Genomic DNA, 26,553 nt, shown 5'->3' on the forward strand with positions numbered 1-26,553 from the left:
GCTACCGACTCGCTCGCACAGAACCATGATTTAAGCCTTTTAACTAGAGCTCTTGAAATCTAATAGTACTGTGGATTCTTTTTGTTGTTTATTGGTCTTGTGGTAACTCTATATAAAACGTAGCTATTTATGATATAAAACCTTGTGTGGTGTCCATTTGTAGTGTTGTCACTGGGTTACTGTGTGTGGTCACAAATGCTCTCCACTATCCGGACCCGGTAGAGATGGGTAGGCATAACGGGCACTGACTAAGGCAGCAGAAACCTGAACCATTATGGTTTCTCCCTTGATGCCAGACCTACCGGGTACTGTTGACACCCTGATACTCTAACCCTTAGGCAAGAGCAGTGTCAAACAGGTAGTACAATTTATGTGCTGTATTTAAACTGATACTATTATAGGTCATGTTTCGTAGATAATAGTCTTTTATTAGGTCCTGAAGAATCGCAGTCAATGCACTGGAAGCGGGAAACATGTTGACCACACCATTTGCACTTTAGTTCTGTTTCGCCCTTGGAAACTTGTGTTCCAGCGATCACAGACTATTCTTGATTTTACTTGCGGCAGAGGACCACCAGAATAAAATTGTTTTCCGGTGCCTTGTGCCACATTTTATCCTCACCTACACCATCTATTCTGTCCTGGCCCCTCACCCACACTTCACCCATAGGCAGTTGGATAAAAGATCTCCGATAAAGAGCCCCTCTTTGAGGTGAGCCCGTTGGGCATTGCACCTCCTGCCCAACGAGGAGCATTGCCGATGATGAAGCATGACACTCGCAAGGGTGTGTGAGGCCATTATATCCAACAAATTGGATACCTAGGTGTGGTCCTCCATCGAGCACTGTCCCTCCTACCTTAGTGACCGTTTCCTTCTTCCTTTCTTTAGGAACAGCTCAGTCAATTTTTTGTTGTTCACATATCTGGGGCTCTGACTGCGGCTGGACCTTCCATTCCCCTTTCTTTGAATGGTAATCTAAGCCCTACTGGATCATAAATGGATCCACCTCTTCCCCTACTTGTTGTTACAACTCTATATAAAACATACCTATTTTTGATATAAAACCTTGTGAGATGTCCATTTGTAGTGTTGTCACCGGGTTACTGTATCTGATCACAAATGCTTAACTTACAACGCCTCTGAGATAAAGCCTTGGTGCTTGTGCCAAGCTACCAACGGGGTGAGCAAGGGATTACTTTAGGAGTGTAATCCCCCTTACTCTGACTAGAGGAGAGGGTCCCTATTTGTCACAAGTACCTACCTGTGCCAACTAGAGACCCCCAATTCTAACACTCATCAGTAGCCATGAGCAAGCCCATGTCTGCCCTGTCAACATATGGTTTCAGACTGTTGACATGAAGCACCTTATGGGGGCTCCTGGGACTTCCAAGGTCTACCAAATAGGTAACCTCTCCCTTCTGTTCAACAATAGTGTGGAGACTTATCGATAAGTTAAGTATGCCAATCACAAGTTTGCTAATTTCATTTTGTTGAAAGGTCAAGCATATGCACTTTACCACTGGATATATGTGATATAATGTACTGAGTTCAGCAGCCAGGAAAACAGTCAAGGCCGAAATCTGAGTGTACAGCATTCAAAAAAGTGTCATGGTTGATGGGGGAAGTATCCTAAAATGACCCATTTGCACTACCAACTTGAATAGTATGTTCTATAATGTATCTTCAGTGCATGCAATCCGACTTATTATGTTCAAAATTTTCATGACTCACACAACTTCTCCCTTAACCTAAGGCCTCTAAGGGAATAAACCGGAGGTTCATGGACGTTTAGTGATGCCAAATACTTTTCTAGTTCTCTGCGATGCAAAAAGGAGGCATGGTCAATTTTCAGTTCATTTATTAGTCCATGATTGACCATCATTTTCTCTGTCGATGGTATTACTGAACTTGTGTGTGATGGTCTGCGGTATCTCTACTTCGGGGCGTTTTATACAGTAGTCAAGTAGTACTAGCTGATAAGGTTCACACACACATACAAAACCTTACACAACATAGGACCAAATACCTGAACAGCCACATACACTATCACCAGCCCACCAGACACCTATACTCTTCTTATTTCTCACATACTACCTGCATCCTGCAAAAGCAGAGCCGGAGGTCGCTCTTTCTCCCGCAATGCTTCCAAAACATTGATCGACCTTCCTCAACAAATCAGAGCCTCCTCCTCACTTCTTGAGTTCTGCAAGAAGCTGAGGACATTTCTTTTCCCTTAGACACCAAGGGGATCACACACTTGCCCAAGCACTTGGATACCCTCATGGGTGATTAGTGCGCTATACAATGCAATATAACATAACATGTTGTGTTTTGCCGAAATCTGTGGTGACTTGGTCCCATTCAGTGGCAGGAAATTCCTTTAGGATAATTCGAACAGCTCAGAATATTGTCCACCTTGCTATCTAGGTGAGGAAACCATACCTTCCTTCTGATAATTGTCTTCATACTTAAAGTACCTTGATAATGAGCATGTTTAGTTTAAATGGGGTGGGGGTTTAATTACAAAAGCATGGCTATGTATGGCTCTCATCAAAAAATCATTGATTGTTACAGGCAGCTCCTGTCCTATGTTGTGAAGAATAGCTAGATTGCTTTAAACCTCTTAAATATAATGTAACTTCTCTTGAAGAAGCATTTTTTATGAATTCTCATTGTCCAGGGAAAAAGGCCTTGATCTTTTAATCTTTCTATCAAAGGTCCACATATTCCTTCATTTCTTGGATTTGAGATACCTCTTGGTCCATGGCCAGGCGGGGGCATTACCAGTGCTTGGTTTGTATATGACACAAAAGGAATATTCCTGTGGCTTTAAAACCCATTTTTCAGTTCTCTGGATAAGATTTGAGAATGATTCTTAGAAAAAAAGGACCAAAGATTTGTAACCAGTGGCTAATTGAAATTAGTCATCATAGATGGTTAGTTGGAACAGGCAGTATCCTCACAATATATATTCACTTCTTTTTTGAAGTGGGAGTAACATTGCTTAGTCCCTGTGAAAATGCAGCTACTCTATGCAATATGGATTCATTTGTCACTATCTTGCAGTAGTATAACTACAGCCCATTGTTCAGTGGGGCTTCCATCTACAGATAGCTCAGTGGGATTGGTCTAGTCATAGTACTTCATGGCAATTATAGCTTGAGAGAGCATCTTGGAAGGCCATTTTCTGCCCCTCTTGGCATCCATGTATCATGGTGACTTTCAGGATGTTGTATAGTGGGTATGTCTGTCATTGACATGAGGTTTTTGATGAATCAACCACAGTACATGATCATGCCTAGTAAATTTCGAAATTCTGAGATGAATCGTAAAGTTGCACTGGCTTTGACGTCTTTGCCTTTTACCAGATAAGGTGTGCTACTATGCCGTTTCCACAAAAGTAGCAGTAGTGATCATTGGAAAGCACAGGTCAAACATCCCAATCCATCCCTAAATCATGCACCTACTCCTAGAGTTCTGACTGCTCACAGAACTCCATCTCAAGCCAAATGTTTTTTCATTAGTAGGAGAGCAACAGTAGAGCCTCGTTATAATTAAATATGACATTTCAGTTGCTTGCAGCTATAATCACTCGTTTATTTTCCAATCTTTGCAGGCCAAGTATTTTCTTTGGTTTTTAGTACTTTTCCAAACTTATTTTTTCTTCATATAAAGTTCTTGTTATTCAATAGCCACTTTCCAAACATCACTTTTTGGCAGCCAACGTGTTTCATCCCTTATAGGGACTTCATAAGCACCTACATTTTCCCCATATATAGAAAATGAGTGCTTCACATGCGTTAAACATTGTTCAAGAATTATTTTTTTAGTAAATGTATTTTTTACTTTTTCTATTTTTTGTGCTTTTTCTCTAATTTAAAATTAAAAAAAATCATACTTTAGAAATATGTACAAGTCACATTTTTGTGCGATTTGAACAGAGATTGCCCAATTTGTAAGCCATTACTATGCCTTAACTATATACAAATGATTCGTATTCATCTCCCCACAGATTTACCTCGAGCTTTGAATGATTACAGCTACTTAGTGCATGTTCCTTAATTTTGCTAACTGACATTCTTTTCCATTCTTTTATAAATATTCCAACATGTGCATAGGGAAAGACCAGTATATTACTTACAATTGTAACTGCCATTTTCTCAGTCTTTATTCTCCTTCTTTCCTAGGTCTAACTGTCAAAAACATATTTACCTTGATTTTATATTTCTGTAATATTCCATTAATTTTAAATGACTTGTGCTTCTAACTATTTTGCACCTCACATTCCCTCCAATGCTCTTGTCCTTATCATTAGTAAACCCAATCACCCTTCAATCCACAGTACCTCTCATACATTCAGATTTATGGCGCTCTGTTGGAAGCGTACCTCCTTATCAAAAAGATAAAAAAATGAAAAAATCGCTGAACAATTTTTAACTCATGTAAAGTATTGATTTTGTATATATGAAGTAAGAAATGTAGGCCAACGTGTGGTACAATAGGCTGACAAGCTACAGTTGAATAATTCTCTGGTGTCACTCATGTTCCAGCCTTTGCCAGTGAAGTGTACAAGTCACTTGTTCCTGTGTTTTCAGAATGGCTTGTAGTCTATTGTTGTGTTTGCTCACTGACTTTGATAACACTAACAAATCTAGATAGAGCTCAGGAAGATGTTGTTGGCACCGGAGATATTGAAATTGAGGCCTTTTTAATCCTAGAGGCCTGCATGTGTGGCGAGGGCGGTCTTATACCTGGAACCTTGATCAGTGATTTGGTGGTGAGTTTAAATGTAGTCTGTATGAAGCATATTTGGATGGCTTTCATCTTTGATTACTTGCTGTGGTTGTAATGTGGATTTCTCTTGTGCTAGTGCAGTTTGGAAGATGGATGTCCATGTTCATGCATTTGCTTGGATTTCCATCCAATAGTGAACAAGTAGCTACGTTGTTAGGCTCTATTTTCCCAATAATTTCAGACTTTTCTTTTAGCCTATCCAGCTAAACCTTATTCCATATGTGGAAAGCCACTCACAATTGTCTCAACATAACATATTGGGAGGTATTCCTTAATTGCGACTCGCAATTTACAAGTTGTAATTAAGGAATATTAAGAAATCGCAATTTATTTAGCGATTTCTTGATGCATTGCATTTTGCAATTCCTTAATTGCGATTCCTTATTTTTCTCAATTAACCCCTTCCACGCTGATGACGAGCTGGGCTCGTCATGAGGTAGCCTCCTGGCACGCTGATGACGAGCCCAGCTTGTCACGTAACATGCGCTTTAAAAAATCTCAGCGTACGAGCGGAATTCCGCCCGCACGCATGCGGTTAAGGAATCGCAAAATGCAATATTGAAGCATGTGCCTGCATGTGTCTTTGGCTATGGAACAGGTTTCAAGTAGAACAGCCCAATATCTGCAACAGGTGGTTAGTGAAAAAGGGCCAATTAGGTATTCAACAGCCACCCTTTTGTCATGTATTTAGTAGTTTATGTCAGAAGATAGTGACTAAAGAGCAGTGAGAACCAAAAGGTATGGGTAATATGGCGAATGCCTGTGCTACTTGGTTAACAACGGGTCATGGGTATTGTGGCTTACTTTGCTTGAGGTCATAGCGGAAAGTGAGGAGTGTTGGAAAGTCTCAGCACTCACTGCTGTATTGGGACATAGATATACCTGGAGGGAGGGTCTCTCCTCCAGATTGCTCCTGATTGCTGCCTGCTGATGCCAAGCAGCCCTGAGTGGCGAGTGTGCTGGTGAAGAACAAAGATCTCTCCCTTTGACAAGCTGCTTCTAAGACTGACATCTCGCCACTGTGCTTCAGTCCTGCAGCTGCAGATGGGCAGCAATCAGGGGTATAGCTTCAGTGGGGGTGATTTGGGGTATTACAATCCTCTACTAAATGTATTTTCTGGTAAATAGTTGGGTCCAGGTGCTTTCAACCGGGTATAGTGAGGTGTCTGTCGGATTTCGCCTGGAATTGTTCCATACACGCAGATAAAAATGCACACACACTCTTCTATTCTCAAAGTCTTCAAACATTTTGGTTATTTTACAAAATATTGTGCTTTCTCTCACTTCATACCCCTACCAATCGTCATAGGTCCCCCTTTCTACTATCACTTCAACCCCTCTCATGCACCCTGCTTGTCGTATTAGTTATTAGTCTTACACCAGTGTGTTTGGTGGAAAATCTGAACCTCACCCCCTCTAATCTTATTGACCAAGCTAAGCATAAGGTCTTATTGAGGGGCTATAAGGCGGAGGTAATAAGGGTGAAACAGGAATATTTTACGGCTCTCACTGTTTCTCTCTCCTCCCTGAAAGAGCTCTTCAAGATTGTTGACTCTATCACATCCCTTCAGATCCCGGACCCCGTCATTACTTCTCAGCATCTCTGCGACAGCATAGCTCTTTTCTTTCAGACCAAGATCGCTGATATTTATTCAGCTTTAGAGCTGCAAAGGACCCGTATCACTGAGCCTTCTGTCCCCTTTGTCTCTGCACCTGGTCCTGCTGAGAATTCCTCCTTGGGGCGCCTGGCCTTCTTTCCTCCTCTTTCTCTTCAGGAATTAGACAATCTACTGAAAAAAACTAGGTCTGGCTCCCCATTAGATGCCTGTCCACTTAAGATCCTCAAGCAGTGCAGGGAATCTCTCCTGCCTCCTCTTCTTGAGATTATTAACAGGGCTATGAGGGACGGCATCTTTCCTCAGCAATGGAAGAGGGCAGTGGTAAAGCCACTGCTCAAGAAACCATCTCTCGACCCTGGGGTATTAAAGAACTTCCGCCCTATCTCACTGCTCCCTGCTCCTGCGAAGATGCTGTAAATCCATCTGAATAAGCATCTCGCAGGCTTCGTGGAAAGTTCAGGTCAGCTGGATTACTCACAGCATGGTTTCAGGAGGGAACATAGCACCGAGTCTGCCCTCACCATAGTGCTGGACAATATCCGCACATGTGTTGATAAGTGCCTGACCACCCTCCTGATCCTGCTAGACCTCACGGCTGCCTTCGACACCCTTTCTCCCTCGGTTTTAACATCTCGCCTGAGGGAGATTGGGGTTGAGGGGCCTGCCCTGCGTTTGCTGACCTCCTTCCTCAACCAGAGAGAGCAGAGGGTGAAGTTGGGAGACCTCCTATCTCCATCCCTGTCTGTGCATTGTGGGTCCCTCAGGGGTCGGCATTAAGTCCGACCCTCTTTAACATCTATGTGACCCCACTTGCCAGACTGATAAGATCTTTCGGGATGGAGGTAGTCTCCTATGCCGACGACACCCAGATCCTCGTCTCTCTCTCCCAGCCTGCCAGCTCGGCTGCCTCCAATTTTAGATCTTGTATGGAGGCAGTCGCTCAATGGATGATCTGCAATTCATTGAAACTAAATGGGGAGAAGACTGAGGTCATGGTGTTCGGAGGAAAGGAAGAGATATGGTCGGCGAGCTGGTGGCTGGACTCACTGGGAGCCTGTCCTGTTCCTGCCACATTGGCCAAAAATCTAGGTGTGCTGATTGACTTTACCCTCAGCATGCGTCAACAGGTTAATAGAACAGTCTCAACCTGCTGGGGCATAATCTATGTGCTGAGGAAAATTAGACACTATCTCTCTCAGCAGGCGAGAAAACAAGTTGTGGTCGCACTTATTGGCTCCCGTCTGGACTACTGCAATGCGCTGTATGCAGGACTAAATAAGGGTCTGCTGCAGCGCTTGCAGGTGGTCCAGAACGCTGCGGCCAAATTTGTATTAGATCTGCCCAGACGTGCCTCGGCCACCTCCGCCAGAAAATCGCTACACTGGCTTCCCATTGAAGATCGGATTCTTTTTAAAACTTTGTGTATGACCTACGGGGCCTTTGCAAGAGGCAGCTCTACTGGGATTGGATCTATCCTGTCCCTCTATAGCCCCTCTAGGAACCTGCGCTCTACCAACAAATTTTTGTTAACAGTTCCACGCATTCGTAGAGCTAAATGGGGCGGTAAAGCCTTTTCTACTCTGGCATCTAAGTGGTGGAATTCTCTTCCGGTGGAGCTCAAGTCCCTCCCCACCATGCAGTCATTTAGAAAGGCTCTGGAAACTCGGCTTTTCGCGAAGGCATATTTGTAGTTGTGTTCTGCCTTTATATTTTGATCTGTTGTTAGGCGCCTTGATGCCTTCGGGTTTTAGTTGCGCGGTATACATTTTATTTCATTCATTCATTCATTCACGCCCCTGATAGCAATGACCGGATTTAGGGGCGGGGAGCAAGCAGCTTGAGCAGGCCTTGTGGAGCCTCAGGGAGGAGGTGGTCTGATGGGTTACTTTGCCCACTGAACTGAAACTGAAGTCTGAGAAAACTTTGAGCTTCTTTGGTGGCTGCATACTGCACCCACAGTGTCTCATGCCAGAGGAGGCAGGGCACTCCTTTCTTGGGACCACAAAGGGCTATATTTGCCCATCCGTCCCCTCCCCCCTTTTAATCTGCCCATTCTACTTTCTCGTATGCTGTTAATTTCAAATCCAGCTTCATGCCCTGTTTTTGCATTTCTGCTCAGGGATTTACAGCATCAGCAACTAATGTTTCGGTGATTTCAAGCATGGAGCGCCATCGCTGACTCTCTGTCCTCTATAGTAGGTATGGCACGGAGCAGAGTTTCTGTCTAGACAGAGAAGGAGGGACTGGCCCAGCAGTGTGGTCATTTGGGAGCCTATTTTTGCAGCCGAATGCACAGTTTGATATCATTATCTGCACACAGCCAGGGCAGGGTTAAAAAAGGACCCTGCATAGGCCCTGTTTGAGAGGGAACCCTGACTTAATTACACCTGGCAGGTCTTTGTTTGAAGTAGGAAGCGGTATGGAGTGTTTTGGGCCTGTACATCTAAATGGTGACGAGGTTTGTTATGATAGTTTGCTGCAGATGGACTATTTGTTATCTTATAAATTTAAATTCTATGTCAAAACTTTGTTCAGTGCTATTCTACTTAGGCTCACTGACATAATGCTAGCTCTCTGTAATTGTGATAAGTTGGCAGTCAATGCCTCTCTTGCACCATTTCTGTTAGCGATGTCATTTTCCTCACTTGTCCTCTCCAACCCAGTGAGCTGCAAGATTTGACAGGTGTCTAGAAGCAAGCCATCCCCTCCTACATCGCTGTGTTTGGAGAAGGGGGTGAATTTGAGCTGTAAAGCTGTGTACCATGCCGGGCCAACATGCATTCATGCTCTGATCAGCCCTTCTATCATTCCTAAACGGACGCTTCAGTCCAGTGGACTGAATCTCCCCTTCACTCCTACAGTCAGACTGACTAGACAGGCCTTTAGGTTCTTTACGTTTGGAACTCGCTTCCCCTCCATCTTCACTCTAATAAAACATTCACGAAGATGCTTAAGTCCTGGCTTTTTTTAAGCCTTTAAGTTTTGGTTCCTCTATTCCTCGCCACCGATGGGAATATCCATTGGGGTATCCATGCACTCTATACATGTCATTGATTGAGTTGCAAAGGCATTGGGAGATCAGAATATTATGCCTCTTAGAGAATAGCTCTGGTCTAATTCTTGTGTCTTCATGCCAGTTGCTTTGGGTCAATAGAATCCTTGGTGGTAAGGAACAGAAATAACTTGCCATCGCAGTGGGGCACAAGTGTACATACCTGTACCTTTGTTTTAGGTCTTCCCCAAAGCCTCCCCCCCCCGATTCCTCTCCTTTTGTGTTGGTTCTAACAAGTTTCCCACTGTTGATCGGAAGGCTTAATGAAACCACAGAGCAACTTAATAATGGGGCAGAGGCCGAAAGCTCAATGGGTCCTTGCTATTTAGGCACATTAAGATGGCTAGGAGGGTGTGGTAGATAGGACAATGTGAGAAGAGCGAGCCTGGGGACTGTGTGGTGGTGAACTTTGATAATAGAAAGCTGGTTGGTAATTTAATTTCCTGACTAGCACAGGCTCCTGTTGAAGGCATTAGAATCTCTGTCCAACCCCTGGCCTTTATCTATCATCCACAGAATGGTTGTTTGGTTCCGAATTTACTGCACTGTTAGAAACTAAGGGCCTGTTAGGGATCAGTTAGCTGTACCACCCTCCAATAGGTTCTCAGTATTAAGTTCTCTCATGGGCCTGATTGACCACCAGGCCCTAGGTCACAGAACATACACTTCAAGGTTAGGGCCACTTTATGAGGCTCAGAAACAGTGTCTGGAAGCGCTATGGTTTATGTTGGAATGTAGCAGAGGTGGCAGGTAAAGTGAATGATGCCCAGTGAGTTAAATGTATACATAGTTTTAGTATTGTATGCTGTCAGGAAACCTGGGATGTATCTAATGCACTTTGATTTGATGGTTTTGAATCTTTTCTTTGCCCTGGCTATCTTTTCAACTTCTGGAAGATCTAAGGAGTGATCCAGCCACATCAGTGTGTCATGATCCGGGCCGTGCCTACAATCTTGCGATACAGGTTCAGCATATTCGTTGGGGGTGAAGTTAATTTAATGTTTACCAACTCAAATCAAACTGTATTTATTTCTTCTTCTTTTTTTTTTTTTTATTGAACAGCTTGCACATAAGGATCATACATCCCCCTGAGCACAGGGGAAGCAAGGCACTGAATACATTAGCTTGATGCAGGCTTAATTTTCCTTAACTCCTTGCCTGCTGCCGTCGGCCGCTGAACATCGCGCACACTACCTTCCTAGTGCTGTGCACGTTCAACGGCCGACGCGGCCCCACCCGAGCAAGGAAACACCCGCACCGCAGTGGAATTACCGCCGCAGTTAACGGGTTAAAGTTATAACTTAAAGCAAACAGTGAACCCCAACAAACAACCCTCCACCCATCCTCCCACAGAACCCCAGCATGTTTGCATAGAGTGGTTACATCTTCTGACAGTACATTGTTAATGTGACAATTCGCTCCATCAAGCCTAATAGTCCTTCTACACCTAACAGCTCAGTGCGTACAATGCCTCACCGCAAGTCTGGATTCCCAAGGAGATATCCCGTCAGGGGAGCCCAAAAGTCCTTTGGACGTGAGGCTTCGGGTAGCTCTTTAGCATATATACCCAACTGGTTCTTGCAATATAGCAAATCACGAATCCATCTCTGTACAGTTGGAACAGTTTTTGCACCCCAACATTGTGCCACCGCCCATTTGGCAAACAGAGTAGAGATAGCTACTAGCCATCTATTACAGGGCTTGAGCTTCTGCACCCACCCAACACACACAACTCCGGCACACAGTCAACAGTCTCCAGAACTACAGCTGTAAGTATGCGCATGACCTTCACCCAGAAGTTGTATACACCCAAGCAGCTCCAGGCAAGATGCAAAAAGTCTGCATCCGCCTGTCCACAGGGCACACAGCATGTATTGTCCCGCAATCCAAACCTACGCAGCTGTACCGGTGTGTAGTAAAGCTGGTGTATGTATTCGAAATGAATTATGCGGAGATTACAGTTTGCCGGCAATTGCCCAGTTAATGTACAACAAATCTTCCAGGAGTCTATCGAGAACGTGTCGCCCAGGATCGTCTTCCATTTATTGTAAGAAGGTGTATCTTTAAGATCAGTTTCTCTTAGGGATGCAATGTATAATTTGGTAATAAGACCACTAGGTTCTGCACTCGCCAGTATTGCCCGCAGTGCCAGCAGAGTGCTTGGTTCCGTCGGGTATGCTAGGTATAAATAGGCGTGGGCGGAATTTGCGTAATCGTGTTACGCAAATCTCCGCAAAACGTTAAAAAATCTCCGCCAACACGCAGAAATTCCGCTAACACGCGGAATTGCTTGTTCGCTATGCTTTTTTACTGTTCGCAATCGCTGTGTGCGTGCTCGGGGGGAAATATCTTGCGAACACGCATTTGAGAACGCGAACAAGCAACCAATTCTGCGAAGTCGCGAAACACAGAATTTTGGCCAATTTCGCGTTGTCCGAGGAACGGGAAATCACCCAAATTCCCGCCCTGGCCTAATAACGCACAAATTGCCTGTAGCACCCGTACCTACGTGTAGCGCAGCATCATTCTGGTATCGCGCCCTCCCTGGAGGTACGGCAGTGAGCGAAATCGACCGTGGCTATACAAGTCTCCCAAAAGTCTAACCCCTACTTCACTTAGTGACTTCAGAGCCGCAGGCTCCTGCACCACCGAATCAAAATTTATTGAATGTTTATAACACCAAAGCCCTAATTAAGGACCTAAGTACAGCTGTCTGCGTTATGGATCTTTTTAGATCATTTGCAAAGGGATTGTAATACTTTTACCTGGGTGTTCATTATGGGAGATTTTAAGATTTAACTTGTGTGATACAAATTGTCAGATGGATGGGCTCGGTTCGCATAAGGCAGATGGTCACTGTTTACATCTTGAGCATATTTCTCAGGGAGGGATGTTGACTGAAACCATTCCTGACTACAAGTTATCCTTTGGCTGTTGTGGCAATGGGGAAGGTCTCTGTAAATCTTTCACTCCATCTTATACAGTTTGAGGAGCTGCCACCATTATTGACTATGTCCTCCTTTCGGTCTCATTATGTAATGTTAAGGTGTCTTATATAGCGCGACAGCAACCGCAGCAAAAGGGCGTCCCGGCACTGAAAGAAAGACTGACAATTTACAGGGCAACACCTGCTAGTTAGTGGGGAAAAGAAGAGTCTTAATGGCCTTCCTGAATTCCAGGTAGTTATTAAGACCCCTAATCTGCACAGGAAGTGTCTTCCATAGCATGGCAGCTCTATAACGAAAAGAGCGGCCACCAGCCGGACTCTTCGAATCTGAGGGAACACCACCAAAGCTGGCCCTCTGACCGAAGGGGGCGTGATGGAACATACGGTGAAAGAAGATTGACCAAAATAGGCGGGGTAGCAGATTTCAGAACCCTAAAGGAAGTGCATAGGGCCTTGAATTCAATGTGTCTGGCCACTAGAAGCCAATGGATTCGACGGATGGCACTCGACACAGAGCAGGACTTACACAAGCCTAGAAGTGGAACAGGCATAGTCAAGTCTAAACAAGACCATCAAATGAATGATGACCTGACGTGTAGAGACATCAAAGAAGCCCATCAATGGCCTAAGCCCCCGTAGAAGTCCAAAACACATCCCTGCTGTTTTTTTGGTTTGGACTTGATAGTTTAAAGATGAGTCCAACCAAACCCCTAAATTCTTTACCACTTGCTTTGGGGGAGGGGCGTGCCCAGACTTGCTGGCCACCAGAGGTCGCTCCACAGTCCATGGCCTCTCCCTACCACCAGTACCTCCGACTTGTTGGAATTAAGTTGGAGGCAGTTAGCAGTCATCCACTCGGCCACTGCCGCAAGATCGCCCTGAAACTTAAGGGCGTCTTCTTGCTCAGTGTTATTAGAGAGTGCCACCACTAACTGAGTGTCGTCAGCATATGAGACCATAGTCAAGCCCCTACTCAAGGCTCAGCGGCCAAAGGTTGAACATAAATGTTAAACAGTAGGGGGCTACGGGAGGAACCCTGTGGCACCCCTTGTTTGATACAGTGTTCACTGGACACAAACGGGGGGCTGATACTGAGAATGACTTCTTGTGAAGGAATGAGGCAAGCCACTCCAGTGCCTGACCCGTAATTCCTACCTCTGCCAAGTGTCTCAACAGAATGCCATGCGATACCGTGTCAAACGTGGCGCTTAAGTCCAACAGGATCAGCCCCGACGTTTGACCCGCATCCATGGCCGACCAGAGATGTTCTGTCACAGCCAGGAGAGCTAACTCTGTGCTGTGACCTTGCCTAAAGCAATTCTGAGAGGGGTCCTATATGTTGTTGTGGGTAAGAAAATCCGACAGGAGGGAATTCACATACGCCTCTGTAATCTTAGCTGCCTAAGGAAGCAAAGAAATGGGCCAATAACTTTCTGCTTTAGTTGGATTGAGAGCAGGCTTTTTAAGCAGCGGAATTACTTTTGCCTGTTTCCAGACCCTGGGCACCTTAGCAGTACTGAGAGATTTATTAATCACCTGAATCAGAGAGGGTAAGATGGTTGGCAATACCTTCTTGAAATGGTCATGTTTAAGAGAGTCAGCAGGCGAGCCCGACTTAATCCTGCTACCCAGCAATCGCAGCTGACCCACCGAAATCGGGGGAAAGGTATGGAAAATATTCGGCTACTGACAGCAAAATGCCGCTGACGGATTGCTGTGTACGGTCGGGAAGGAGCTGTAGATATCATCCACCTTTTTAACAAAGAAGGTTACCTGCTCCTCACACTGCTTGCTATACGTGATAGTAGACCCGACGCCATTTTGCTGAGATTGCAAACTGGCGAGTATAGAAAACATGCTGTTAGCGGGATTGGCGCTTTCACGGATAGGATTAGAGAAGAAAACCGCTCATGCCTGGTGGATGGCTTTATGGTATTTTTTAATTGCTGCCCTATAGATGTCCTTAGCTACCGTGAAGAAATCCCTTCTCCAAATCCGCTCCAGCTTCTTACATCCCTTACGCATGTCAGCGAGGTCTGTGTTGTACCAGGGTCTTGTTTTGGACTCATGACTACCTGACCATTTTATGGGAATAAAGCTGTCTAATGGTCGCCTGATCCATTCTGAAAGTAGCCTGTATGCCTCATTGATGTCCTCCGGCAAATCGGGCAGAGTGGCCAGGAGGCCAGCCTCAAATTGATCCCAGTCCAGTTTATACCCGGGTCGCTTCAGCGAAGTCAGCTGACCCACTGACTGGGCAGGGGTGACTCCATACAGGGGCATAGAGACCAAAAAATGGTCCGTCCAACCCATCCTGGCCGGCGCATGCATGGTAATATGGGATATATTGCTGAAGACCGAGTCTAATTAATGGCCAGCAGTATGCGTAGCGCCTATGACCAGCTGCAGCAGTTGGCACGCTGCAAGGTCAGCAACGAAACTCTCTATATCAGTGTCCTCAATGTTGTCTAAATGGAGGTTGAAGTCTCCCAGCACCGTGAAGTTAGCGGTATTAGCTGCTAGTGAGTTAACCATATCTACAAGGGCATCCCTAAAACCTGGAGAAGGTCCTGGCTGTCGGTACACAAGGAGCACAGACATAGTGTTGTTTGAACTCAAGGTAACCTTAAAATTAGCACTCTCACAGCTGATAATCAACTGTTTAATGAAGGAGCTAGGATAACCAGACTTATAAATTATTGCTATACCCCCCCCCCCCTCTAGATGCTCTCTTTAATGACAGAATTATATAGCCTGCGGGGAGCGCCAGGCCGGGTTTCAGCTATCCTGGCATCGGAGAGCCATGTCTCTATAAGAAAGAGAAGATCCCGGAGAAGCCTCCTCCAGCAAGTCAAAAACATCAGCATGATGTTTGACTAGTGAGCGGCAGTTCAGACTGAGAATGCTCGCATGCAACCTAGGCTTATCTAGGATTATCTTTGTTAATAACTAAATATGCTATCTTGCGTAAGGCCTAAAGTGATCACAATCTGATTTCGGTCTCTATTTGTTGAGGCATTGTGAGTGCCCCAGCCCATCACAAGCTCTTGATGGGCAATGATGTGGTGATAGCTGCTCAGGGGAGAAGGATTCATTGGAAGAGGGTTTCTCCAATGACTTTCTTGAAAGATTTGGTCAAGAACTGCATTAAGGACTTTGAGGTTTGTTTTTCTGTTGACTTGCACAGCGAGTGTTTGGTGGCTGCTTTTACCACCTTTTGCACATGGGTGAATGCTATGTTGACCCAATAGGAAGATAGGGGGAGCCGGCTTCTGCCTCGATGGTTTGATCAGGCTTATTATGAACTGTCACTGTGATTAGATACAGGCCCTCAATTGTAAGCCTAGAGTGGCGGTTAGAGCGATCAAATGCAGGCTGAATTATAAAGCAAGCATCACAAACAGAAAGGATGTACTGAGGCAGATGCTTGCTCATTAAATTGTAGTGCTAAGTTTTGGGAAATTGTTAATTGCCGCATCTTTTCTAGCAATTATTCACCTTCCCTTCATGATTTTATTGCCTCGGATAAGTGGGTGACACATTTTTCATGTATTTATGGTCTTGTGGGTCTTAGGAGCAGGGGGTAGAGTCCTTTACTGTGTTGGATTATTCTAATCTTCACTTTGAACTGGGGGAGGTCAGAGACAATTGTGTGTATCTTTAGTGTTAAAGCCCCTGGTCCGGATTGAGTCCCTTTAGACTTATTTAAACTGGATATCAATTTGTGTGCTCCTTTGGTCACTAAATACCATGTTTAAAACTAGGATCCCCTCCTCTCGGTTACGCTCTGTGATTATTCCCATTTTTAAAAAAGGTTGTTAAGTCAGATCTCAGGTGCTATAGGCCAATTTTGCTTCTTGATTTGACTGTTAAGGTCATCAGGAGGGTAATTTTGACTCCAAGAGTGGGCAGAGCAAAACCAGACTCTTTCTGAAGTCCAATACAGTTTTAGGCATTGACCAGGCCTTGAATCTATGTTTAATTATTGACACATTTACTGTTGCTAGGCCTGGTAGCATCTACTTCATGTTCATGGATCTCTCATCAACTTTTGATAGCTTGAACAGGAATAAACTATGGCCCTTGATGATCTCATTAGGGATTGACACTGAGATTGTTTATTTCTTGGTCGATTTGCATCAGAGCATGGCCACCTGTGTCAGATATAGCGGGAATGGGGATTGTACAGATCATTTTGCTATTAAACGTGGGGTCAGGCAGGGATGCATTTTTGCTCCTTTTTATTTACACTGTATGGTAATCACCTGTAGGGTTATTTGTTACATGATGGCTTTGATCTTCCATGAATGGGAAAGAGATCTGTTTCAGTCTCTCATGCCTATTGGACTCTATTGTGAGGTTTTTTGTTTGGCATCTCTTGAATTATTAAGAAATTTAGAGAAGTTGCATGTTATGGTTGTAAGTCCCAGATCTACCAAGATCAGAAAACATACTATATCGAGGTCGAACTTTCTAAGGTCCCTTCCTTTCTATAGTTTGGGGTTTTGTTTGGTCTGGGATAATCCAGACTTGGAATTTTACAGGCTATTTCTGAGGAATTGCCTTTCATTGGATCATATGAAAGAAATTCCTCAGCTTAACTATGTGTGAATGAGCTTTTAGGCCCTTGGCTGACCAGAGCTGTTTACAGTTCCTGATTCCATTACAAAACCTGACTTAGAATAAAGCCAACATTCTTGGTGTTAGGGAATCTAAAATGTAGGATCATGAACTTCAAAAACGAAATGTTTGTGTGTTTTATGTTACCCTTAAAATAACTATGTATATCGAGCCCTATTTGATATTTGCAGACAATTGCTTTCATCGTAATCTTTTAACTAGATTTTGCCTTGGGCTGATATGTCATTTGTTGGCGGTCCCCAAAGGCTGGTCCTTGGTAGAGAGTCTTCAACTTTGTTGCTGTGACAGTTTCCCTACACCAATTCCCTTAATTTGATCATATTTTGCGATATTTATATTGAATTATATTGTAAATTTATCATTCCTCTTCTCAGGGGTATGTATATAGCACAGGCAAGATCCGCGCTTATGTTTTTACAATTTTTAACGTCCGAAGGCATCTGTTTTCATATTGTTGGGTTTTTACAGGATGCGTTAAAGAAGGGCTGAGCTTGGGTAATTCACTTTTTTAAATTTGATCATTTGAATTGATTGGTATTTATGCTAAGGAGGATTTTACACAGTCCAGCTGTATTATTTTCTTAGTCTGTCTTGTATGTGTTATGGAATGGGCTTTCCTGAATAAACGTTTATGAAACTGATCTCTGGAGGAGTTTGCACTGAGCATGGCTGACATTGTTCAGGTTCCAGCTTAGGACTTGTACAAGAAGAGCCAGAGGTGGGTTCACAGGAGTTTGTAGACAGTGGGACGTAAGCTAGTTAGCGGGTTAATAGAGTTTTCACTCTCTGGGGCATAGTTATGGGGATTACACCACTGGAACGTCACTATTTTCGTCTTTCCGGTAGCGCAATCCCCTGCAACATATTTACAAAGCGGCATTAAGCCACTTTGCATGGCTTAATGCCGCTTTGTAAATATGGTACACTTTCACGCAGGTATTTGCTTGAAAGGGGCATGCAATGGGCATTGCTGTGGGTGTTCCATCACAACACCCATCACTTTTTGACGCTTCCCCAGATGTACATGGATCTGTAAATCGGAGGCAGCGTCCAAAACAAAAGCAGACGTTAGATTGGTGCGACAAGGAGAAATACTTTTATTTCTCCTCCTTTTGCTTTTTTTATGTGTGCGGCAGAATACAGCACACTTAGAAAAAGCAAAATGCTATTATGATTGTTTTTGTGCAGGAAGGTGTCCCTTCATGTACAAAAACAATAATTAAATAATGGCGAGTTGCAGCACCCACAGAAGTAGCAAAACACCATTATTGATTGTTTATGTGCAGGAAGGGGACACTTTTCTGCACATAAACAATCATTCTGTGCAACACAGGCACCCATTTACTATGGCACAAGGTTGTCTGGGTTGGTGTTAGGCAGCTGTTTTTAGCACCAGCACTAGGGAAAACACAGGGGTGTGCTATATATTTTGTAAATAGGGAACATCCCTGCATTTTGAAAATGATGCAGCATTGCAAAATGTGCCGCAGCCCCTCCCTGCACTATTTCCTTGTACATATGTCCCTCAGTTTGCTTCAGGAAAGGTGAGAGAGCGGGATTAAAGACAAGTTTCAGGCAGGTACTCTTGGGGCTCAGTACTTGCAATGTAATAAGGTAATCATTTGTAATCCAGTCAGGAAATGAGCTCGATGTGATATAAGAATATTGTTGTCATAATACCATCTGAAATACACATCGTGTCCTCAAAGTAATCTGCAAAAATATCACCTCATTTTATATAATCGAAAACCTACACCGAATAGGATGATATTTTCGTAAACAATATTTAGGATGTGATATTTACCCATGAGCAGGTTATGCACTGGCCCAAAGGTTAATTTCAGCCAACCAGATGTATTAAGACAAGTGACATCATGGGCCCTACTAATGCTCCCCAAACATGGGGTGGGGGGGGGTGGGGCATATTGATGGGTATGTGCAACTAGGTCGGGACTCTTTATGGACATGACTGCATACAGCTTTAGAGACTTTGTTAAACACCTTTAAAGGGCACCACAGAATCATGCCATCCACTTTAAGGCATAGTAGAGCCCGAAAGAATGCCTTGGTTGAAAACAGCAGAATCATAGGTTACAGCAAGCTTTGCAGCGGGACACGGCAACATAGTAGTGAGCTATCGAGAGCTTTACTGTGCTGTACCATGTTCATCGCTTCTCTCCTTTCTTTCTTGACACATGTCCTGACTACTAGGTAGGAGCCCCCTGATTCATTGAAAAAAGAGGTAATAAGGTTTCCAAAGCAAGCCAACAAACAAGAATACATTGTTGATTTTTTAACTTGCCATTGCAGCCTTTGAGAGAAACTACCATATGGACAGTTTTTGCTTATTACATGCCATTGCACCAGGGAATGTGATTTTGAAAACACTGAAATAGTATGCAAGAAATTGATCTATAGAAGGACCCTAAAAACCTGGCACAGCAAGCCCTAAAACATGTTCCTGCCTAGAAAATAAATTAGTTACCAAGAATAAAGTAGGAAGGGTTTCAAATATTATGTGACAACCTACAGTTTAACTTCCACCTAGCTAAAATAAATAACACAAACAGCAAGGTATACATTAACATGCCCTCCCAAGAGTTATGGTTACCATGGCTGTTGTGTGAGTTATGGTTAAGATCCTAACCATAACGTGCACATTTCAGTTTTAATGTGTGATCATAACGGTGCTATTTCTTTGGGGTGAATTTCTGAGGTTGTTTTGCATACATTCAAATGTTATAACAAAGAATTCCATAACTTCTCTTTGACTTTTGATTTTTTTTTTGATTGAAGCCATACACCTCTTTTTGGACCCGACCAGCCATCGGCCATCTTTTTTGCCGCAGCAGTTCCCACAGTGGACGTGGTATCTTAGCCTAACCAATGCCAATTTAGCTGAATAATCCAAATTTGAAAGGGCAGCCATGGTGGTTAAAGGAAGTCCAAAGACAATACAAAACTGTGATTAACAATTGGTTTGGAGGGGCGAAGGAGAGTAAAATTCTAGACAACACTAAAAGTTCTTTAAAATGTTTTTATATCGACGGTAGAAATGATTGATATAATGCAGATCATTTTATTTTACACAGGACAAGATGATCACAGCCCTCTAGTAGCAACAAAATATGGCCAAGTGCAAGGAACACAGCTCCGAGTTAAAGGAACAGACAGAGCAATCAACACATTTTATGGAATTCCCTTTGCAAAAGCCCCACTTGGAGAATTGAGATTCTCTCCTCCAGAACTTCCTACGCCATGGACTGATGTCAGGGATGCGACAGCCTACCCCCCACTGTAAGAAAGCAATGTTTGCTCGTCATACGTAAGCCCTCTGTTATTTGTATATGCCACAATAGAACTGCATTATATATGAATAAATGTGTTTTAGTACCAAACCGCCCTGGTGGAAATTGCAGGTTATCAGGTACAAATGGTTTCTACTGGACCCAGCAGTAGCATGTATGTTTATCTACATAGGGCTGTGTGGGTCTAGTGGAAAAATAAAGAAGCAGCAGATTAAGAGAGTGACAGTGTTACGGTGACATACAGACGGGGTACTGATTTAGAGGCTGCCAAAACCGAATTGATGTGGATTGCATACCCCTCATACAACGATCCGCTATATCCCGCCATTTATTAGTATGAACCAACAATCACCAAAGGTGACCATGAGTGCATCACCTGTGCACAAGACTCAAATTATTTTAATTTGTTTGATAAGAATTAAGTGAAGGGGCAGTTAAACAAAAACGGTAAGCCCAATGAGGTATCTACCACTAGAGCAGTAAAATAATTGGTTTAACTCAATATCTCACATACAATGTCCAATAATTCTCTACCAACAACAGACAAATAAGTAAATAAAGCATGCCTTCCAGGTGTACTAGACCAGCTGTTATATCCTCATATCTGGTGTATTATAGCAAGTGGTACATAATGTAATAAATAATGTTTTAATGTGGTACAGCTCAGAGTTTGAAATGTTAGTAGTGGCCAATATGACCTAAAAGAACCAAAGGATTGATATAGATAGATAGATAGATAACTTTATTTGCGTGATTACTTAAAACCATTGCAATACAATATTACATTTAAAAATATTACATTCTTTTCTTAATAGGGAAGGAAAAAGGAGTAATACATGTAAAAGTGCATGATTTAGTAATATAAAAAGTCAATACTCATTGCTCCAATGAGAGGGAAGGCAGCAGCATATGCAATTGTTTGTTAGACAACCCGGTTAGTGTTTTACTGGTGGCCATAGTCGAATAAGTCTTAGGTACTGATTCCATATAATTACAATGTTCAAGGGAATCAATCGCAGTTTAAGTGTAGGAAAGAAAATACATCAGACTGAAGTGGCCCAGATAGTGAGGGGATGAGGTTTTCAGCTGTGCAGAAAATATGGAATAAGATCAAAGGAAGCACAGTACAGCTCACTGTCTAGGTTCGAAATCAATTGAGCATGCTGCCTGATAATTTGTTGTTGCCAGAGCAGCGTCTCCTTGGGAACCTTTTGGATATAGTGTAAGATGTCGCTTGCTACGTATTGTGGGGGATTTTGTAACCCCATCATCTCCATATATTGTACACAACACACCAGCTGAACATCTCTACCTCCAAAGTATACTTTCACTGCTTGCCTGCAGGGTCTTATCCCCTTGATTTAAAAAAAGGGTTTAATAGCAGCGCCATTCAAATTGCTGTTTTCTGCAGATGCACAATAGGTGTAAAACATTCTCTTTCGCTTTCTCACATAGGCGGATAGTTGATGTCTGTGCTCGTTTCCAAGGTGGCAGGTGCAGCAGAGCCGGAAGAATGCCCATTCAAAAGTGAAGATATTTTTTCTTCGTTATCTTGGTGAATCCGGCACCTAAGTAATGTTGTGGGGAGGGCTTGGTATATCTCTGCAGGATGAACCATCCATGGGCCCTTTCTTTAAGTGCTGCCCTGTCTTCCAACATGGACACCCTTTTCACAGTCTTTGTCTTATTTACAAGATGTTTGAAGCTGTTTTGCGTCCCTGGGGCTGCCCACAGTTCCACCAGGCTCAATTGCTCTATTGAGGCTGACAAATAGGTTGTGGCTGCACATTACTATTTTGAGTGTATTTCATTCCACACATAGTAATTCTGCGATCCAGGCTCAGACCCTTTGATTTTGTGCCAGCACTTGACATAGGCACCTTTGCGGGCGAATTTTTAGATCTGCAGACCAAATTCAAGTCTGATTTGCGCGGGCGAGGTATATTTAGGTAAATGAAATATAATTCTTACTGATCTTAGGACTATACTGTCCAATATGCATCTCTTCCCTTCAGACACTCACTCCCATAGGAGATAGTTGGAATAAGTTTTGCTTGTAACACCTGGAGCAGTGGCATCAGACTTGGACCAACAGTTTCATGTTTACTGGTTTTTAACCCATTCCAGGCTGATGAAGAGCTCAGCTCGTCATGAGCGTAACTTGCCGTGCGCTCATGACGAGCTGAGCTCGTCATGTAACGCGGTATTTTAAAAATAACCGCGTACAGCGGGAAAAGCCGCCGCAGCGATGCGGTTAATGCCAACACAATTGAGTTTCCTCTTATCCTGATGGCTTCTTTTTGTGCCTTAAACGTGCTTTTGTTATCAATTATTGGCCCCAGGTACTTATATTCCTCTACGACTTCTAATCTTTGGCCAGCCATATATCAGTAGTGATTGGATGCGTTCTTTTTTGGGTTTAGTTGCATCACTTTCGATTTATCAAAGTTGATGCTTAGACCATTGTTAACAGAGTAACTTTTGGTTAACTCTATATTATTTTATTTTTTATTTTGGAAAGTTTAATAGAGTGCGAACAGGACCCAAATGGGTATCAGATAGCTGTACAGAGTAGTCTTCAGCCATTATACAAAACATAAAGGAGACAAGTCAGAGTAACAGATTAACGAATAGGGTGTATCCTAGGCGCCATATAGTACTTGGAGTAAAACATCATACAATAGAAGGAACCAATATGTGCGATGAACATCAAGGAATATTAACAAAAGGGGATCAAGCAAGAATCAACAAGTGATGCAGTTAAAGGAGCTATCAAAGACTGGGACAAAACGAATGCAAAAAGAAGGTAAAAACATGTAGAGCATCAGTGAGAACACATCAAGAATTTGGTTATTAACAAAACACCCGAACATGATCAGTGCGATTAAAGTTTGTTCATTAGATGTCTTTTGACCACTTTTTTAAAGGAAGTAGTAGAAGGATTTGATCTTATCTCGGATGGTAAGGAGTTCCCGATTCTAGGCTCAAGACCAGTGAACACACTGTTGTACGATCTTTTCTTTTTTAATCCTGGCGGTTTTGAGAGAAGGGTGGATGTACTTCTGAGGGTCCTGCTAGAACCCGATAGCTCAAGTTTATTTGCTAGGTAGTATGGGGTATTGTGGTGTATGGCTTAATGAGTCAGACAAGCAATCTTGAGTCGGATTCTAGCATCAATAGGTGACTAGTTTAGCTGCAACAGGTCGGGTAAAATGTGATCAAATTTCCTAGATCTGGTTAAAATCCTGGCTGAAACATTCATGGTAGCTCTAAGTGGGGCTAAGCTGGCTTTGGGCAGTCATGCGAGGGTCACCAATCCATATTCCAATCTAAGGATAATCAGGGATTTTACCGCCAGCCTGAGGTTTTCGGGGTGAGGAATGGTTTCATTTTCTTCAGTGTGTTGAGTTGGGAATTGGCTCCCCTAGTAGTAGCGCTGATATGTGCTTGCATATATAGATGTTTATCCAAGGTTACACTTAAAGATTTGGTAGAGTCTACAACCTGAGGTGTGCAGTTCAGAGCAGTTAGTTGTTAAAATTCAGTCAAGGGTAGGAGCTGAGTGATTAGGTGGGGTGATCAAAAGAAATTCTGTTTTGAGAGTATTTAGTAAGAGATGGTTTTGGGCTAGCCATTGTTGAGTTTGTGCAGGTGCAACATTTAAAGTTTTTATGTCCTCCTGTGATGAGATCTTCAGGTACAATTGCGTGTCATCCGCATACATGTGGTATCGAATGTTGGCTCTGTTCAGAATGACTGCAAGAGGCTCCATAAATAGATTGAAGAGAGTGGGCGAGAGCGTCGAGCCTTGGGGGACTCCAATCAGGACCAGGGTAATGGAAGCTAGGGCATGATTAACTTCGATCCTTTGCATGCGGTTGTGAAGGAAGGAGGCAAACCAATTTAGAACCGGGCCCGACGATCCCATCCCATTTTGCAGGAGATCAATCAAGTTTTCATGTTTAATGGTATCGAAGGCTGAGGACAGGTCTAGAAGGATCAGGAGACAAGGGACATTTTTGTCAAGGCCTCTCACGGCGTCATCAACGATGTGCGTTAGTGCCGTTTCAGTGCTGTGTCCTGCTCTGAATCCTGACTGGTGAGGATCCAGGAGATGATATTTCTCAATATGTTTGCAGAGCTGTGAATGAACGCATTTTTCCAGCACTTTTGCTAGAGTCATGCTGCTGGTGATAGGTAGAAGTTTTTAGGATCTGATAGGTCCGCATTAGGCTTCTTAGGAATGGGAGTAACTTGCAGTTTGGAATCTTTCCCTGTATGAGGGATTTATGAATGATCTTGGACCAAAGAGGGAGAACGGCTGAGAATAAATCTTTATAGTGCTTGGCGGGTAGTGGATCTCCAAAGTGGTTGGAGGATTTGAAGGATGACATGTTGCAAAGTATCTCAGTGTAGTCTGGTAGGAGAAAACTGCTCCAAGCAGCATTGTTTTTGAGAGAGCTGCCCAAAGGCTGGTGGTAAGTTGTCATGGATTCAACCCCCTCCCCTGATTCTGCGGGTGGTATTTTGGATAATAAAGTTGGGGCGGTGGGTAATAGCTCCAGCTCTATTGTCGTTGTTTTTTCAGCAAAGTGAGCTGTAAAATCATCCCTAGGGAGCAGAGGTTGCGGAGAAGAGCTCTAGTTAGAGAATTGGATAGATTGTTTCCTTAATGAATTTGAAGAGTTTTTTTGCTCTATTTTTAGTTCCATCCCGTTGAGATCTGAAGTGGTTGATTTTTGCCAAGCGTATGTGTTTGTTGTAAACGCGTCTCACCTTTCTCAATTGAGAGAGCGCTGTCTTGGAAGGCGAGTTTCTCCAGAGTCTCTCAGAGAGTCTTAGATTGCGCCGATCATCATTTAGGGCACCATTAAACCATGGTTTCGAGAGTTTGACTGGGATCCTTTTGAGCTGTTTCGGAGCAACAGAGTCAAGAATGTTAGAAAAAGTGTTAAAGTAGTGCTCAGAAAGATTGTCAAGGTTCGTCAAATTAGAGGGGGGCTGTAGTTTATTTTTGGTAATTGAGGTTATCAAGTTAATGTCGAGGTCCCTCATATTGCGGATCATTTGTTTCGCTCTAAGGGGTTGCCCCTGTCGATCCAGTCCCTTGTCTAAGATGAGGAAATGAATTTGCAAGTGATCAGACCAGTCACAGGGTAGGATTACCCCTATTTGTATGAAGTTGTCTTTGGCAATGATGAGGTCTAGAGTGGCACCTTTATTGTGAGTAGGGCCTTTACAGAGCTGTCAGAAATTGAGGTCGGAGAGGAAGGTCTTAAAGGAATGTACAATTGGATAATTTGTGTCATTCTAATGAAGGTTGAAGTCTCCGAGGAATATGTGGCAGAGTTGGTCCGAGCTCAAGCTGATGACCTCCATGATTTGCTCAGTGAAGACTAGATTGTCACCAGGAGGGTGATATATCAAGTGCAGCCCACAAAACGTGTTGCCTTTGTTCCATATTTCAGAGACTAGCTGTTCACACGTGGATAAGACAGTACAAGAGGTTTGTTTTATTGTGAGGTTGGATCGATGAATGCAGGCAATGCCTAGTAGATGTTGAAGGCCAATCTGAGTTTGGCTGATCAGTACAAGGTCATCAGCGTACAGTAAATTGGAAAGAGAAATCCCTCCCATCCTTGGTGCGTGTGATTTGCATTTATCCAGTTCAGTCAATAAATCAGCCATAAACAGATTAAACAGGGTTTCGAGCCAGCACACACCCCTGTTTCAAGCCCTTTGTAGTTGCTATTTTTCTGGGTAGGGAGTTGCCGTCTTCTAGCTTCACTTGGACCCAGGGGTCAGTGTGTAGAAGAATCAGCTGATTTAAGAGAGCAAATGGTATGTTTCCTTTACTGAGCTTAGCCCAAAGTTTCTTTCTGTCTATTTTATCGAAAGCCGATGAATAGTCAATGAAGCACAGGTTGAGTGGTAAGTTTACTGATTTGACTGCATCTAATAGTAGAGAAAGGGCACATATGTTTGTGGTAGTTCCCATGCTCTTACAAAAGCCCGTCTGATTGATTGATTGATGGGAATGATTGATTTTTCAGTTGCCCAGTCTGTAAGATCGTCCAGGAGAAGACCAATGTAATATTTAGCATCGTTATCAAGTAATGCAACCAACCTATAGCTTTTTGTTTTGTTCTTAATGCTTCTCTTGCATATGAAGGATATGATGGACCCCCTCC

General features: G+C 43.4%; 1 protein-coding gene across 4 annotated transcripts in view; it reads left to right on the top strand.

The window, feature by feature from the left end:
• Positions 1–26,553, top strand: part of LOC144799496 (fatty acyl-CoA hydrolase precursor, medium chain-like) — a 282,807-nt gene that overhangs the window by 63,403 nt on the left and 192,851 nt on the right. For all 4 annotated transcript variants that reach the window (XM_078670844.1, XM_078670847.1, XM_078670845.1 and 1 more), the window contains one exon: positions 20,147–20,351. In XM_078670844.1, the coding sequence (XP_078526970.1) occupies positions 20,147–20,351 (205 nt within the window). The remainder of the gene's footprint in view (positions 1–20,146; positions 20,352–26,553) is intronic.

This window comes from Lissotriton helveticus, chromosome 12 (assembly GCF_964261635.1).
Source record: "Lissotriton helveticus chromosome 12, aLisHel1.1, whole genome shotgun sequence".
Classification (NCBI taxonomy): Eukaryota; Metazoa; Chordata; class Amphibia; order Caudata; family Salamandridae; genus Lissotriton; species Lissotriton helveticus.